The sequence below is a fragment of the Oratosquilla oratoria genome, chromosome 14, assembly GCF_046742065.1.
Source record: "Oratosquilla oratoria isolate Oo_2021 chromosome 14, ASM4674206v1, whole genome shotgun sequence".
In the NCBI taxonomy this organism is placed as follows: domain Eukaryota; kingdom Metazoa; phylum Arthropoda; class Malacostraca; order Stomatopoda; family Squillidae; genus Oratosquilla; species Oratosquilla oratoria.
The window spans coordinates 27,650,971-27,669,639 of record NC_134790.1 but is presented as its reverse complement, the minus strand read 5'-3'; the positions used below and the strand labels follow the sequence as shown (position 1 = coordinate 27,669,639).

Genomic DNA, 18,669 nt, shown 5'->3' with positions numbered 1-18,669 from the left:
CATCTAACTTGTTCCAACTGTCTATTACTCTGTGAGGAAAGCTGTTCTTTTTCAAATATCTTCTATAGCTGTCTTTTTTTTATTTTCTTTCCGTGTCCTCTTGTATTTCTGTCATCCCATTTTATCAGATTCTCTCTATCAGTAATTTCTATGCCTTTCATGATTCTGTAAATAGCTATCAAATCTCCTCTCTCTCTTCTTTGCTCTAGTGTCTGTAGTTCAAGTTTTGCTAGTCTCTCTTCATATGATAGTTTTGAGAGTGTTGGTGCCAATTTTGTAATTGCTCTTTGTATTCTTTCAAGTTTTTTTTATACATTTTTTTGTACTTGGTGACCATATCGTTGCTGCATATTCCAATCTTGGTCTTATCAGGGTGATTAGGATTTTCTTCACCATTTCTTCATCCAGGTATGTAAATGCAACTTTGATTGTTCTTATTAAATTATAAGTTTCTCCAAAAATCTTATTTATATGTTTCTCAGGTGACATATTATTCATAACAATGACTCCCAGGTCCTTCTCATTTTCTACTTTTTTTATTCCTTCTTCTCCCAATTTATATGCTCCTGTTATTCTGTTTTTGTTTTTTCCAAATTCCATTATACTACACTTTTTTGTATTGAACTCCATCTCCCACTTCCTACTCCATTCTTGTACTTTATTTAGATCTCTCTGTAGTGATTCACAATCTTCTTCAGTTTTCACTCTTTTCAGTAGTTTTGCATCATCTGCAAAGAAGCTCATATAACTTTCAATTCCTTCATCCATATCATTAATATATATAGCAAACATTATTGGGGCCAGAACTGTTCCCTGCGGAACACCGCTTATTACTTCATCCCATTTTGAGTGCTGGTTTCTTATCACTACTCTCATTTTTCTTTCTTGCAAAAAGTCCTCCATCCAATTTAGTAGTTTGCCCTGTATTCCTCCTTCAGTTTCTAATTTCTTAAGCAACTTCTTATGTGGTACTTTGTCAAAAGCATTCTTTAGATCTAAAAATGCACAGTCCGCCCATCCATCTCTTTCTTGTATTATATCTATTAGCCTTGAATAGAAACATATTAAATTGGTGACGCATGATCGTCCTTGTCTGAATCCAAATTGCCTTGGATTTAACACTTTGTTTTTTTCTAAATATTTTACCCATCTACTTTTGATAATTCTTTCACAATTTTTTGCTATTGTACTTGTTAGAGAGACTGGTCTATAGTTGGTAGGTTCTTCTTTATTTCCTCCTTTATATATAGGTACTATATTTGCTTTTTTCCAATCTTCTGGAACTTTTCCTTCTTTCAAGGAACTATTTAGTATGCTATGTATTTTGTCTGCCAGTTCATTCCTGCATTATTTCAGTATCCAGTTTGCTATTTCATCTGGTCCATGCGATTTTCTGACATCAAGATTACTCAAGTGTGTTAATATTTCATTCTTTGTTACTTCTATTTCTTCCATAGGGGGGACTTTCTCTTTCCATTCGTTCTCTTCAGGTTGTATGTTCTCCCTTGTAAACACTGATTTAAAATGTTTGTTCATAATTTCCGCCATTTCCATTTCCTCAGTGTATTCAACTCCCTCCTGTCTTAATTTCTCCAAGTCTTGTTTGTTTTTCAGTTTATTGTTTACAAATCTGTAGAATAGTTTTGGTTGATCTTTACACTTTTCTATGATATCTTTTTCATATTTTCTCTTTTCCTCTCTGCACATTTGTACATATTCATTTCTATAACAGGTATATATTTTTCAGGTCTGTCTTTTTTCCATCTGGTCCAGGCTTTGTCTCTTTTGTCTTTTAACTCCCTACAGCTTTTGTTGTACCAGCATTTTACATATTCTTTTTCTTGTTTTTGTCTTGGGACATACTTTTCCACTCCTTTTTTGTAAAATTTTTGTCAAAATATTCCATTTCTCTTCTGTTGTTTCTTCTTTGTATATTTCTTCCCAGTTTTCCTTTTGAAAGAATTCTCTTATTTTATCAAAGTTTGTTTTTTCATACATCATTCTTCCTTTTCTATATTGTTCATTTCTTTTCATATATTTTTCTTCATTAAGTTCCAGTTCAATCAATATGTGGTCACTTTTACTTATTGGTGTTTTATATTCAATTTTGTCCACTATTCTAGGTTCGGATGTAATTACTAGGTCTAGTCTCGATGGCTCTTCTTCATTTCTATACCTAGTGTTCTCCTGTATCCATTGTGTCATTGTATGGTCAGTAACCATCTCAAGTAGAGCGTTTCCCCATGAGCCGTCTCCACCCTTTACTGTCATTTCTTCCCAGCAGATTTCTTTGCAATTAAAGTCGCCCATCATAACTATTCTTCCTCCCTCTTCCATTATCTTGTTTAATGTTACCTTTGGGTCCTCTAACATACTTTTATGTTCACTCTCTTCCCATGAGGCTGTTTTCGGGGGCACATAATTTATCACAAACTTTCTGCTCTTCTTATCTCTGTCTTCTACTTCCATCATTATCATCTCTACTGTATTCTTTCCATATGTGACACACTTCACGTTTATATCCTTCTTAGTCAGGAACATAACTCCACCCCCTTCCTTTTTCACTCTGTTTCTAATCCAATAATTATATGCATCATGTCCTACACTGTTGGGTGGTAGTGGACCTTTTAATTTTGTTTCTACAATTCCCATTATGTCTGGTTCTTTTTCTTTCAAATAATCATTCAGCTCATTCAATCCTGTTATTAATCCATCTATATTTGTGTAAGACACTCTTAGTTTTCTGCCACTTCCATTGTGTTCTCTGTTTCCCTTTTGTTTTTCTCTTGTATGTCGACTTTCTTTAGTTTCATATTCACTACTCTCCAATAGAATCTCTCTTTTTCTGACTCCGTTCTTATCTCGTTTTTTTCCTTAGCTTCAAGTCTTTTCTGTTTTTCTTCCTCTTTTCCCTCTTTATTCATTTCCCTTTATATCCATACCTTTTTATATTGTTCCCTTGTTGCTAGTTTCCCTGTTTTGGATAAGATATTCTCAGCCGTAGTTTGTGACCTGAATTTAATCTTAATTGGTCTGGTCTTGTCTGTACTATATTTCCCGAGCCTGAATTTCTCTTCGATTTGTTTCATTATTTCTGGTTCATCTTCCTGAACTAATTCTAGTAAATTTCTTACTTTTTCATTTTCCTCTTTGATTCTTGTGGTTCTATCTGGGTTATGTTTCTCTTCCATTCCTAATATAATTATACATTTCTTTCTGTCTGCTAAGTCTCTTACTATATTCTCCTTCTGTCTCATCACTTTAATAACTGAGTTTTCAGTTTGTTCATTCATTTGCTGTCTGATTATGTCAGTGAATGCAACTTTGCTATTTTCTTGATTTTTTTTCCAACCCTCCTTGTTCTCCTTATTATTCTCCTTTAAGACTTTATTCTCATCTTTTACTTCTTTTAACTGTTTTTTTAATTCTTCAATTTCCTTAGTTAAGTTTTTGTTCGCCTTCTCTAGTTCTTCCTAGTGGACTCCGTGTGTTTTTCCTACTCCTTGATAATGTGAATATATATATATATATATATATATATATATATATATATATATATATATATATATATATATATATACATATATATATATATATATACATATATATATATATATATATATATATATATATATTCTTTCTAATATTTTAAATTCTCCTCACTACAGTTCTGACTTTGGGAGGCTATGTATATCAGGGAACGGGCTCCTACCATTAATATTCAATCTAATATGGTAACGGTTATTCCCTTATTCAATAGCTCCTCAAGACATGTGAGAACTAATCCCACCAATAGTGAAATTGTGTCCACCCCTCTCGCATTGCCTACTGCCCCGACTCCCCCTCCTTCTCCTCCTCCCCCTCCTCTGAGACGATCAGCTCGGGTCAGGTCGACGGCCCACACATTATTGTAAGCCTTTCCATGTATATGGAAAGACGTCGCCTTGTTCAGTCTGTGAAAACGTAGTTATTCTGTGCCTGTTAAATTGTGTTGTGTTGAATTGTAATTTATTATTTTGAGAATCACTCCTTGAAGTCGAAACGTCAAATTGTGTGTTATCAAAACGGATAACTTTGGACAGCTACTTTACGCTCATCCTCCCAAAGTCAGAACTGTAGTGAGGAGAAATGAAAATATTAGAAAGAGAATTAATAATCGTGACAATGCTGTGGTGTTTGATTCAGTTTGCAGAGAACCTGCTCCCCAAGAATACGGTATATATATATATATATATATACATATATATATATATATATATATATATATATATATATATATATATATATATATACATACGTGTATATATACGGGTTTGTTTAGCTGTGTGTGTGTGTATGATTCACCATCGTTTCACCATGGTCTTGGGATCACGTGTTGGACTCGTGATCGACAGCTATTTCCCTCCCTCAAGAGAGCTCAGAGCTCATATATGACCAACCTATGGGTACTGCTGTGACCTTACACGCGCACACACACCCAACTCCTCGCCCACGACAGTTGGAGTAACAACCCACAGCGCAGCGATAGTGAAATTATTTTTACCCCGGGCAGGATTTGAACCCGAACCGCCGTAGTGATAGACGGGGACTCTACCAACTGTGCCACCGAGTGTGTGTGTGTGTGTGTTTGTGTGTGTTCTTGTGATATATATTTTACACCAAATTACAATCCTAAGACTGCTGCTAATGCTATGTGGGGATGTGACGGACAAAAGAATTTTGTAATATAGATTTTGATGCTCAAGTTTCTTTGTACTTTCACTTCCTTCCGTTCTTGTTTTTAGTTTCTCCAGTTCTCATCTTTGGCCTTTGAGTATGACTCTTTTTATTCCCTACCTGTTATTATTATTATTATTATTATTATTATTATTATTATTATTATTATTATTATTATTATTATTATTATTATTATTATTATTATTATTATTATTATTATTATTATTATTATTATTATTATCATCATTATTATTATTACTATTATTATTATTATTATTATTATTATTATTATTATTATTATTATCATTATTATTATTATTATTATTATTATTATTATTATTATTATTATTATTATTATTATTATTATTATTGTTGTTGTTGTTGTTATGTATGTTATTATTTATTATTGTTGTTATTAGTAACATTGTCATTACCCTGTCTATGCAACTGTTTTACTCACTCTATTATACAGTGCTGGGCGCATTACCGCCGGACAGGTAGCACATTACCGTCAGTGCGTTACCGAAAAATCTGGGGTGCATTTGGAAATTAAAATCGGCAACGCATTAACGGTAATGCACCCCCGATTTTTTGGTAACGCATTGACAGCAGTGCACTACATGTCCGGCAGTAATGCGGCCATATCTGCTAATATATGAATTAATCCACGTACTGGAGCATATTAGTGAACATGTATAGTCGTAAAAAACATAATAGCAACACATAAATGGACCAGTTGTCATATGAAATTAAATCTGATCTTTAAACGACGAGGTTCTTGGAACTTTGAGTAACCTGAAAATGTCTCAGCATTCGTACCTGATCCTAGCAATAATTTAATTTCTTAGTCGACATATGTCCTGTAATCTTGAAATACTAAAAAGCCCCCCGCCACCAAGCAGTTTGGCTGTCGAATGGGTTCAAACTTGTTTTTAACATATAAAAAATATCATGGCTGTACACAAGTAAAACTGCATAATATACCACAGAATGTATTTCCTCTGAAATTTATATTTTAGTAAATATTTACAACCATATTTGCATGCAGTATATTCTGTATAACTAAAATCTCGACATTGATAATCTTTAAAATTTATATGATTGTAATAGGTTTTTGTATCACTCTAAAATTAATGCTGATAAAGAAAATATTAACTCTATGAAGCAAAACGCAGAAAAAAGGAAGCCTGGTAGTTAACAGAGCTGCCGGTACAACACAGTGTAGTTTTTTAGATAAAGTGAATGTGGTTAACAATCTATATAAATATGACCAAATAAAAGTAATTATGATAGATTAAATAATTACGAAATAAAAGGGAATTAGATAAAATTGATCGGTGTACGCTGTTATATTTAGGGTCCTTCTCCAAGGTCTTGTTTGTTATGGATTTGATTGTCAATATTTGTCCGAAGATGAGTAAGCCGAGGAATAGTAATCAATTGTAGTAAGTATTTTTCATTTACTATTCGAACGTGGTGTTTGCTCCTGTAGAAGACATTTACCAGTACAGTTTTAAAAGTTAGTTGCCCGGTAGTCATACAAGGAACGCCCAGGTAGGGAGATATTCGATCAATGAAAGGTTATGTACGAGTTTTTGTAGTGAATCGATACGAATGAGACGAGATGCCATACATGTTGGAACAACAAATACATTGATGTTTGATTTGATCTTGCACACAATTATGTCAGATAGACAATAGGTACAACAAGCACTGATGTCGCGGTGGGGTTACAGTTCGCAAGTATTAAACGAATTTAGCTTTTGCTATGTAAGGTAAATTTATTTCTCTATACCTTCATTTCTGCATCAGCTGAATTCTAGATTGTTGCCCACGTACAGCATATGTTGCAGATGTTACGGTGTGCTGTAGATTTTAAAACGGTTACATCTCTTGTTATATAATTAGATGTGGAATTATTGTAAAATTTCACCCTCTCTTTGAAGCTTCATGTTTGTTTATTTTGTTCCATTTTTGTTTTCCTGTTACAGATTGGATTGCCCAATGATTGATATGAGGCAGGTGTTTTGTATGCTCTCATGCATGCACTGGATCCATTTTGCCATCAACTCAGTCTCCCAGTAGCACATCTCTTGTAAGCAAAACATTTCCTTTTGGAACCATAGATGTTATTATTAGTACAGTTTGCCAATTAAACAGAAGTTGAAAAAGGAAAATAATTATAGAACTTATGACTTTAGTATAGCTTTGATGTAGTGGACTTAAATGCATACAGAGGGTGTTTATAATTGTACATAGTATATACTTGAGACATTGTGCCTTCATTCAAACAAGCTGTTCAGTGTTAGGTTAGGCTGTGTTTTGCTGTTTGGGTACAAGTTATGAGTTGTGTGAAAATGGTAACTGCTGACTGCTTTGGTAAAATGGAACTGCATTTGCAAAGCTTAAAGTACCAAATATATGTTTTACCCATTTTTATTTATTTTATTTTTTTCATTATATACTTGAAAAAGTCCAAGGCTTTGTCCATAAATATTATTTACTCTACCTGGTTATAATTTGTTCCAGTAAAGCTGGCTACATACAGATACAAATGTATGTAGCTAAGCATACATTTGTGATAACTGTTTAAAGATTTATTTATTAATTTCTTTAAAACAGGACATTAAATGATCATAATTACTTTAGAATATAGCTGGAAAATCATAGATAACGACTTAGGAAACCTGTTTAAAGTGATATATTGGTTGGTAAGAAGATGTGCATGAAAGTGGTTAGAAGTGGAAAGGTCAGTCTTTCATATAGAGAAAGAAATAAGTGAATTAAGAAACTAGACATTAAGAAATAAAAACTCAAATTTAAATTTGGACAATATTAGATGATACAGTGGGACTTAATCCACATAGTAGGAAAGACTAAAGACTTGAATGAGGAAAGAAGTGGCTAGCATGAAGATGAAATTGGCAACAGATAAAAAAAAACATTAAAACTGCAAGAATTAGATAAAACTTATTAGACCAAGAATAACAGAAAAATGTGCCTTATATCAAAATATAGAATATAAATAAGGATGATGATGGGATTGTTAAAGAGTATCCTAGTGAAGAGCAGATGGTTGGTGAACTTAATTAGAAAGATGATAAATTAATTTTAAGAAAAATGATCAATATTAGGATGACTGATGAACATTGCATCATGAGATGCATTCCCATCACCTTTACGAGTGGTCTACCTACTCCAGATCTAGAGCATAATGCTAGAGTGCTCACCTACACAGATGACCTGATAATGATAACCCAGAACCCCAACTACAAGATTGCTACTAAGAACACCCAGACTTACTTGGACAAACTAGAAAAAGGGGTTTAAAAAACAGAATTGAAGCTACCCCCCCAGAAATCATCAGTCACATTGCTCGCTGCAAACAATCATGAATCAAAGAATCATCCAGCTGTAACATTGAATGGCCAAGCTCTTCCATTGGAAAAGAACTTAAGAATCTTTGGCCTTTTGAATAGACTTCCTTATTACTTATATTACCACTGTATTGAGTGCCTTTTTTAAATGCTGTATGAATTGTGACCTTGAACTATTTTAGGATCGGTAGAATCCTGTAGCTATCATAAGCTGCTAAGTCTACCATACATACATATTCCAAGGGCTTTTTCCCCCTTACCAGGGAGGTAGCTAAAGTCAAAAGGCATAATTCCACTCCCACTCATTTCATCCCCACTCATACCTCTCCCAACTACCACCCGTCCCTCCCTCTCATCTTGGCTCCTCATGGATGATGGATCATCCATGCATCTCACCCATCATCCAGGGTCAGAAGCAGTGCAGCAAGACACAGCACATCCACAACAAGGCCACTTCATTTAATTGCCTGACCCCCCTTCCCCTCTCCATCCCCTCATGCAGAAACATTGAAGACAGGGAGTCCCTTTGGGCTGCATCAAAATATCAGTCACACATAATCACTCCCTTCCATTCATCATAGCTAAGTGTACCATTTACAGGTAATTTTGTATTGGTAATGGTTATCCCAAGATGAGAAGTATGCCATCTAGAGATGGGCTACACTCATTTTAGGATTAATAGATTTTGTTAAGATGGATGCATCATTTGGTGGTGCTATAGTAAGGGTAATTTTAAGTAAAGAAAGGGAATACTTAGCTCCTCCTTTCCTTTAATGTAGGGTTAAAGTTTGCATTGAAATGGAAAAATGATAGAAATAAGTCAAGGAGAGAGGACTGTGTAGTTATGAAACTGTTTAAAGAGAATATTGTCTTTCACCACACAGAAAGAACAGGCTTTGGGACTTGGGACAGCCATGGCAAGCAGTGTGGTGGATTTCCCTACACCAGTGAATAAGGTAAGACACAAAACTGTTTTACTGTTTCATTTCTACATTGGAAACCTGTGAACATTTAGAACAGATTTTCATATGGATGTGTACTTGTTGAACTGTGGGAGAATGGTATACTGTAACACGTTTTTTCTAAATGTTTTGATTTAGTTTTCCGGTGGTAAATGAAAGTGAGTAGTTTTTCCTCATAAGTGGGTCACAGATATGCAGTATACTCATAAGGTATGTACAATACACCAGTCATACCTATGATTGTATGTAGGATGTGCATGTGGTTATGAAGTTGGGCAGCTGTGCTTGATTCAACATGAAACAGTAATACAGAACTTTTGTTTACATGCAAGAGCGCCCATGTTTACACGCAAGAGATAAAGTTCCTTGATAGCAGTAGTGGTTCATGGTGATATGAAATTGGGGGATTGAAAACACATACATCACAATGTCAATACACACAGCTAAGTCTGGTATCTCTAGAAGACGCAGAGTCAGAAATGTTGTGTGTATTGTCACTTTGTCATTTGCTTGGATCCCCACCATTTCATCTCTTGAACTATCACTGTTTAACAACAATATAACATGTTTTATTGTATCTTTATCCTTGCACAACACCCAGAATTATAGTCTCACAATTGTAACATTCACTTATTGATAATACTTGGTTTAGTGTGGAATTCATCTGAAACATATAGCCATTATTACTTGTTACCCAGACATTAGTAAGTCATCTATCTATACATCAAGGGCATCTTCCTCCTTATAAGGGAGGTAGTAATTCATAGATTTTCTAAATAGCTCATCACTTCATATCTAATGCAAGGTAAAGGAATGTGCTATGTGAGGTATGGTTCATATAATCAATAATTACCTGTAATGATATTATATCTCTTAAACTTGTATATAGTTATGCACAAAATTACTTTTATTTTCTGAAACTAAAGCATGGAACTTAGAATTGGTGTAATTTATATATGTTAGCATTAAGGAAACAGACCAGGTGGAATGGCTAAATGTTTAGATTAAGGAAGTGGCTTTATCTTGATAATAATTTTTTGTTGGTGATGATCATTGTTTAAATGGTTCTTGTTCAATTTTGCACGTAATTGGTATGTTAAAAGAAGAATATATTTAAAAGTCATGCTTAGAGGCATTAGCAGAAGTATTATATTTTTTGTGTAGAATACCCATAAATTCTAGTGGTCCCATTTGCTGCCAAGACTTAGAAATGGGAGAGGAGAATGGCATCTATAGTAGCTTTGTATTTTATGTTTGCTAAACCAACATGATGCCTTCCAGCTTTCTCTTGCTTTGCCAAGCCTTGGGAGTCGCGTTGGCAGTAGCGATCTATTGGCCAACTGTGCCCCAGAGTCTGAGTCTGACTATGCCCTGGCTTCCTCCAGCAGTACACCTCAACATGCTCGAGAGTCTTCAAGCGAATCTCTCAGCTCAGAGCCACCAACCATCCGGGCATTGGGTTTGTGGTTGTTGCTCGTTAGTTTAGTAGTCATTTGTGTGTGCGTGTCATGTCGGCTTGTTAAGCCCCAAGAATTCGTTTTCTCTTATAAAAGAAAAGATAGATAAATAAAAAAGAGCCAGTAAAGCCAGACCTTTTTACTACGTAAAATTCAGAACAGAAGTAGACGTCATGCTGTTTCTTTGCATAATTAATGTTTATACAGTGATTGGAGAAGGATGAATAAACATAGAACATGGTTGGAAGCTGTAATGTTGATACTTACATATGACTCCTTGTACTCAATGATGGGCTATACTGATGGTATTTTGGTATACTCCCAACCATTTCATTCAGTCAAGGGGCTTGTGGGGCAAAATAATCTTAAATGATGAAGAGCCCTTATTGTTTCTTGTGTACTCCTCACATGGATAAAGTCATCCAGTGTTAATTTGAACATTTATTAAAGAACAACACATAGTTCAAGGAGTAAATTGGGCGAGATTGAAATACTGGATTGGCAGTTTGTCTCAAGGTAAAGTGAAACCTTCACTGGATAGTGTATATGAAAAAGTATGCATGTGGAAGTTTAAAGTTTGGTCTCTTGTTATTATTATTTGCATAGTTATGTATACCATATATTCATTTGCATAGAAATTTTCATTCAAAGTTTGTTAATAGAATATTAGTTTCCTTTGTGCATCTAAATTTTAAAACCTGTAGTTGTGTCTAGCTTGTTACAAATGTTTCTAAGTATAGTTGTAACACCATACATATGGCTAAGTTAATGACTTGAAATTTTGTCACTGTTGCCACATCTCTGTCCATTTTAAACATTGTGTTTTCATACAGTCTTACATGGGCCTGTAAAAACTTTAAAAGATATTTCTCTGACTGGCAGGAGCTAGAAAAACAGAAGACAGCAAAGACGATGAGATTCTTCAATTGATAGCTGCTGGAGAAGCAATTTCTCAGGAGAGACTTCATCAGTCTTCATTGTCACATCGAACTTCATCGAGTAATCGGACCTTGCCTCAGTTATCAAATCATCATCAGAGTCTTGTTAGTTCTGTTATTGAAGTAGTCTCTGAGAAGAGAATGGGTCTCCGAGAAGCTGAAGAAAGCATAACCACTCCTCGGAGGGATGGGAATCTAACTCCATGCAGGGAAGGCATCACAACCCCCAGAGATAATGCTACGACTCCACGTGACAGTGTCATAACCCCACGGAGAGATGGTATCATGACTCCAAGGAGAGATAGTGTCATGACGCCTCGAACGTGGGATGGCAGACTTGCATTGCAGCCGTCAGTTGACAGTGCATATGATTCAATCTTGGATACATCACTGCGAGAAGGTAATGTTTTGTGAGGGATGATGTCAATGTTCAATTAAAAGCTGTTGTACAAGAATTAGGTTTTGCATAGGTAAAGAGGCCTTTCTTGATGCATGCATGCATACATACATATACCAAGGGCTTTTCCCCCCTTAAAAGGGAGGTAGCCAAAGTCAAAGGCATAAATCCATTCCCGCCCACTTCATCCCCACATACTCCAAGATAAAAGGGAGGGAGGGGTAAATGGGAATGGAGTATGTGGGGGTGGAATAGGTGGAAGTGGATTTTATGCTTTTGTTTTTGGCTACTTCCCTTGTAAAGGGGAAAAAAGCTGTTGGTATATGTATGTGTGTAGTTGTAACTGAGTAACCCTTGTATTCTGTGAACAGGCTTGATCACATTTTGTGTGACAGTATATTTATTCAGGGTGAAAGAGAATAAGTATAACAGCAGGAACTTTATATTTTGTAATATGTGTATGTAATATGTGTATCATTGTACATCAAACAACCTGATGTAATATGTGTATCATTTTGTAATATGTTATCATTGTACATCAAGCAACCTGATGTGCACGCAAATATTTTACTCGTATTGAAGAGGTTAAGGATGGTCATTCGTGGTGATTTATGATGATTCTGAAACTGTCACAAACAACAAAAGGAAGATTACTTCTAAACCACATTTTTCTTTCATATCAAGGTATACATCATGACAGCCACATCCCAGGACATGAATGGAGGGACAATCATATGGAGGAAGAAGAATGGAACAAGGCATCGAAAGAAGTGAAAGATGTGTGTAATTCATCTATAAAGGAGCACTCCGAGTTGCATAGTCTCTCAGCACCACAAGTTGATCGGAGGCAATCCATCATATTGCAAAATGATTGGTTCAATGAGTGAGTGTGACTCTTACCTTTGTATGTTGAACATGTTTAATCTCCCATATGGGGTATTGAATGCTTAAGTTTGATACAGTCAGTATTTTAGGAAGTTTAGTTACCCCAATTAAATGAAGTGGCCTTGCTATGGATGGACTGTATTTTGCTGCACTGCTTCTGATTCAGGCAGTGGGCAGGAGACAGGGATGACCCTTCATCCATGAGGAGCTAAGATGAGAGAGAAACAAGGGTGGTGGATGGGAGTGGAATGGATACGTGCCTTGTGACTTGGCTACATCTCTGAGCGAAGAAAGATTAGTAAAAGATGTGTGGAAGGCATAGGTGAACTTGAAGGGCCTATCAAGGATGAGGTGGATGGATGGGGTAAAAAGGGCATTGGAAAAGAGGGGAATGTCTGTTGAGGAAGGGAGGGAGAAGACAGAAGATAGGGGTGAGTGGAGAATGGTTATGTATGGATGATGCTGTGATAAATGGGAGTGGGAGTGTGAGGGAGTATGTATGAATGATATTTTGATGCAGCCTGAAGGGATTTCTCCCCATCTTCTCATTTTCTGCATGAGGGGTTGGAGAGAGGGGGTTGCCATTTAAATGAAGTGGCTTAGCTGTGGATGTGCTGTGTCTTGCTGCATTGCTTCTGACCCAGAGAAGTGGATAAGATGCAGGAATGACCAGTCATCTAGGAGGAGCCAAGAAAAGAGGGAGGAAGGGGTGGTGAATAGGAGTGGAGTATGTGGGGATGAAATGGGTGGGAGTGGGTTTATGCCTTTGACTTTGGCTACCTCCCTTGTAAGGGGGAAAAACCCATTTGCATATGGATAGATAGTAAATGGCTTATTTTCTTTTCTCTGTCTTCTTTTTCAAAACATATTACCTTTATGTTGCAGGAATGAACCACAGTGCTCAGAGCAGCTACAACACTTCTGTGGGGAACTTATTCAGGAGAGCCTCACCACTACCAGTGCTCTCAGTGGACTTGCAAGGTACAGACTAGTTCCATCATCTTAACTCTTCAATGCAGTGAAGCTTGTCAGTGTGGCACACCATAAAAAAAAAAAAAAATCATGGAACCGCATAAAAGTCATACAACAGCATTTCATGTCTGACCTAACCATAATAATAACAATTATTATTGCTACCTTGAGTTTCACTGAATGGAAAACCTGCAGCCCCCACACAGATCTCTCCAGGAAGAAACTTTGGACTGTTGTATGTGTTGTATTGGTGTGGGACTGTTTCACTGTCACTGGTTGAAAGTGGTAGAAGGGGAGCAGTTGCCAGTTGCTGTCTCTATATATGAAAATGTGTAAGAAATACAATTGAAGTTAATAGAGAGACAGAATTTGGGCCCAGTCCAAAGACTGAGTGTCAACTCCTTATCACTTTACTTAGCTTATCACTTAACCACATTTACTTTCAGCTTTTCCTCTGATACACAACTTTCCAACTCCACCATCAACTGCTTCAGGCTGTCTGTCATCTGCAAATGATAACTGGCTTACCTCCCGCTTCCCCCACACTCACTTTCCAACTCCAAACCTCTACCTAGCACTGTTGCATTTACCTCTCTCACCACCCCATCCATATACATATTGAACAACCATGGCAACATTACACAAGCCTTACATAGTTCCATCTTCACCTAATAATATTCACTTACTCCACTGCCAACCCTTGCACAGACTTTCTTTTATCCCATACATCTGTAACACACTCCATAATGCCTCCGGCTTTTTGGAATATGAATATATGACTCAGCCTTTTTAGCATAATATCGTCCCCAATGATAGAAGCACTGCTTATTGGCAATGAAATATAATACTGTTTGCCCAAATGTGTCCTGTACACAAGGCTTTTTCTTATTGATTCATTTATATGATTTAGTTCTACTTTTAGCTCATTTATATTACATGCAATTCAGAGATCATTTAATTAGGTGTTTATGCTTATGTTTCATGTGATGTTGATTTATTTTTTTTAGTTATCCGACAAGAATTCTTCCCCAAGAAGACTGTTTGATGTTGCAGGTTGTGCAATCAGTTGATTAACGTTCACATCCAGCCAGATGCTCCCACCACAGCTGCAAGTCTTCGTCGGGACACGAATGATTATGTGGACCGCACAGTGCGGACTGATGACATTGTGTGCAAAGCTGCTGCACAACTGCAGAACCTTATTTCTCAGGTTGGTGAAGGTCACACACACACGCACATACAATACATATGACAAAACTTCTAGCTGTAATGATGTTATTGGTAATGATCTTTAGAATTCTATTTTCTTGCTATACAATGACCCAGGACACTGAATATCTCATCAGCACTGCCCCACACAAATAATTCCCAGACAACAACACAATACTTCTTCCTTGAATGACTTATAGATCTTCTGGAAAAGACCTGGGGCAGTGGATTGATTAATATTTATATCCTAGTGAGTTAGATGTTCTAACACATTGGTAAAATGAACTGCAGATCCCACTATTGGAGTAAAGAAAGAATGTTGTATGAAGATATGTATATTGTGATTACAGTCTGTGTTCCTCATCAGCATGATTACTCGTTGAAGAGGATAACAGACAGTGATCACACTATACATATCTCTACAACATTCTTCCTTTTCTCTGATAGTGGGATCTACAGTTCACCTATATATATATGTTTGAGTTTGACTCATACAGTGCTTGTTGGTACAGGTTCATGACATGGAGTGGCAGGAGCAGCATCAGCGGGAGGAGACGAACAAGATGAGCATGGCCGTCCAGGCCCTTGCCTCTCGACTTAACATGGTCCTGACCAGACATGGGATGGAGCACATGACCCTTCACGTTTCCCCACAGAGGTAAACAAGGACAAATGTTTTATTCATTTATTGTTGCTGTTGGCTCTACTTCTTTCCAGAATATTGGGGTCCAACATTCATTAATGATGGCTGATGTGATCAATGTAGTGCTCTGTAGATACTGTAGAGCCTTAGTCAGGCCATGAATGTTCTGTGGCAAAATGGGCAGTCCAACCCTGATGGTAGCTCAATCATTGATTGGTTCCTTTATCAAAAGGCATGCAAGTCAACAAAAGTAGAATTGTCTGGAAAAAGTAGTAGAATGTTATTGTACTTGAGAACTTTAGAGAAATGTGAGATGATTTTATTCATTTAAGAGAAATCTTCACTCATCTGGATGTTGAAAACCAGCAAGAGAACTTACTTCTATCTGCTAATAGCCATTTATATGATTATGGTTCAGATGTGTTTCTCTCTCTCTCTCTCTCTCTCTGGTACATGCCTTTGTTTGGCTACCTCCTTTATAAAGGGGAAAAAGCTCTTTGTGTAGATAGATAATTATGGTTCAGAAAAATTTATTTTTGTTTTCATTCTAGCCTATCTATATACCAAGGGCTTCCTCCCCCTTATAAGGGAGGTAGCCAAGTCAAAGGCTCATGTCCACTCCCACCCATTCCATTTCAACCCATTCCACTCCCATCCACCACCATTGTTTCCCTCTCATCTTAGCTCCTCATGGATGACAGGTCATCCCTGTATCCTGCCCACTGCCCTGACAGCACATCCACAGCAAGGCCACTTCACATAATCAGCAACCCCCCCTCTGCATCCCCTCATTCTATCTAAACTGTAATAATCTCTAAATGCCTATATAGTTATGAAACATTGTCTCATTTATGTGAAAGGTTTGGTTGTGATTTAAACTTGTCCTTTTGCTTTTAACAGAAGGAACATATTGAAGATAGTTGAAGGCACTACTGAGAGTATGCCTCTGCTGTCAACTCTTCTGGAACGGAAGGCCGAGGAGGTTGAGAGGGAGCGTATAGAGATATGCAGATTGGATGAGCAGTTGCAGTGCTTGCAGGACAAAAGTAATGACTGGCAGGCAAGGTATGGAACATTTAACTTATAATAACAATAATAATGATTGCCACAAGTTTCAGGATGTTCACTGGCAAAGTGGGTTAAGGCATCACTACTTGTGATGGAAGTTGAGGTAACAACAATTCAAACCCTCTCACCAGCAAGTTGAACTAAGGGCATGGTTCATCAAATTGTGCATCACAAAGTCGTCTGTAAGGGGCACTGTCCTAGCCACCTGATAGAGGGGAGTTTGTGATGTTAAACTAAATCATTATTATCACAAGTGTCATAGATTGGAAACTCACATATCCACGCCAGCCAGCTGTGGTCTTAAGGCTGTCCCACAGATCTCACATGGACTGTTGTTTATGTGGATTTGATCTTGTTTCACTGGTTAGCTGTAGAAGGAGGAGGAGAAGGATAGCAGTTATTAATTGTTAGTTCCCCTTATGTGAAAAAAGAAGGGGTTATTCAGAGTTATTAGAGATCTTTGACTGGCTCAATTTGAAGACTGAATCAGTCTGTTTGTTAAGGTGGAGATGAAAATAATGGTGTGTTATGAAAATGGATGTTAGGGAGATCATGTTCTCCAACATACATTTTCTGTAGAAAGAGGGAAGGATAGCCTTTTTTCTTTTCTTCAGTTTTCGTTCATCTCCTTTGTTCCTCCACCTAATCTTACATACATACATACATATACCAAGGCTTCTTCCCCCTTACTAGGGAGGTTGCCAAAAAGGAAAAGGCATAAAATCATTCCCACCCATTCCATCCCTGAAAACACTCCACACCCCTCCACCCTCCCTCCCATCTTAGCACCTCCTAGATGACGGGTCATCCCTGCACCTTGTCCACTGCCCTGGGTCAGAAGCAGTGTCGCAAGACACAGCACATCCACAGCAAGGCCGCTTCATTAAATCGGCGACCCCCCCCCCTCTCCGTCCCCCCATATAAAGGAGAGGACGGGGAGAAATCCCTTCGGGCTGCGTCAAAATTTTGCTCACACACACTACCTCATGCATCACAACATCTTCCATATACAACCATTCTCCATTCACCCCTGTCTTCTGTCCTCTCCCATCCACCTAATCTTAATTATTATTTTAATTTTAACTTGACCCTAGTATCATTATCTTCTAGTTTATATTCTAATGTAACCTTATGCCTTTACAGTTGGTTAATTTCAGTTTTCTGTTCAGTATTAAGTGCAATCACTTTATTAATAGGCATTTGAAATCATCTGGTGTGTGTGTCTGCTTTGGCTTATCCATTCCCATATAAGGAGATTGGGGATGTATATGTTTGACAAGTATGAAAAAGTTGTGTTAACAGGTACACCTTTGGTCATCACTAATGCAAAGTCATTTCCTCATACACAGGTGCAGTACATTGCAGCGGGAAATGCAAATAGAAAATGAGCGACATTGGAATGAAACCTCCACTCTGAAACAGTTATTGCACACCTTGGAGGAGGAAGTGTCACAGCTCCAGTACGTATATTATCTTACATTTACGAGTGAATGTGTTAAGCTGTGTTCCGTGTCTTTGTCATAAGAACGCGAGAATGAAAGAGACTGCAAGAGACCATAAGGCCTACACTAGGCAGTTTCTTGTCCATTACCACCTGTCATCCCCATCCATAAAGTTGTCTAACCGTTTCTTAAATCAACCGATAGTTTCAGTGCTCACTACATAGTTACTAAATATTCCATTCATTGACCACCCTATTAGTTAACCAGTTCTTGCCTATTTCCTCCTTGTCTTGCTGCATTGCTTTTGACACAGGGTAGTATGCAGGATAAAGGGATGACCCATCATCCATGAGGAGCCAAGATGAGAGGGAGGAAAGGGTGGTGGATGGGGAAGGGTATATGCCTTTTGACTTTGTCTACCTCCCTGGTAATGGAGAAAGGCCCTTGGTATATAGATTGATGGATGGTATTGATAAAATGTACAAGGAATGATGATATCAGGTTAAGTGAAGTATGAAAGGTGAGAAAATTGAGTATGTAAGAAGATATAAGTATCCACCACATGGAAGACACCATCTATCTATATATCAAGGGCTTTTCCCC

At 37.1% G+C, this 18,669-nt stretch overlaps 1 protein-coding gene across 7 annotated transcripts in view; it reads left to right on the top strand.

The window, feature by feature from the left end:
• The first annotated feature begins 6,075 nt into the window (after positions 1 to 6,075).
• LOC143032825 (uncharacterized) overlaps positions 6,076 to 18,669 on the top strand; it is a 39,566-nt gene continuing 26,972 nt past the window's right edge. For 2 of the 7 annotated variants that reach the window (XM_076197915.1, XM_076197920.1), the window contains exons 1-11: positions 6,076 to 6,161; positions 6,708 to 6,811; positions 8,978 to 9,049; positions 10,337 to 10,514; positions 11,395 to 11,850; positions 12,532 to 12,730; positions 13,618 to 13,713; positions 14,758 to 14,914; positions 15,426 to 15,571; positions 16,457 to 16,621; positions 17,974 to 18,084. In XM_076197915.1, coding sequence (XP_076054030.1) covers positions 9,008 to 9,049; positions 10,337 to 10,514; positions 11,395 to 11,850; positions 12,532 to 12,730; positions 13,618 to 13,713; positions 14,758 to 14,914; positions 15,426 to 15,571; positions 16,457 to 16,621; positions 17,974 to 18,084 — 1,550 coding nt within the window. In that variant the 5' untranslated portion in view covers positions 6,076 to 6,161; positions 6,708 to 6,811; positions 8,978 to 9,007. Of the gene's footprint in view, positions 6,162 to 6,191; positions 6,271 to 6,707; positions 6,812 to 8,977; positions 9,050 to 9,193; positions 9,266 to 10,336; positions 10,515 to 11,394; positions 11,851 to 12,531; positions 12,731 to 13,617; positions 13,714 to 14,757; positions 14,915 to 15,425; positions 15,572 to 16,456; positions 16,622 to 17,973; positions 18,085 to 18,669 lie in introns of those variants that run through there. The other 5 variants (XM_076197918.1, XM_076197922.1, XM_076197916.1 and 2 more) reach the window with 5 other exon arrangements.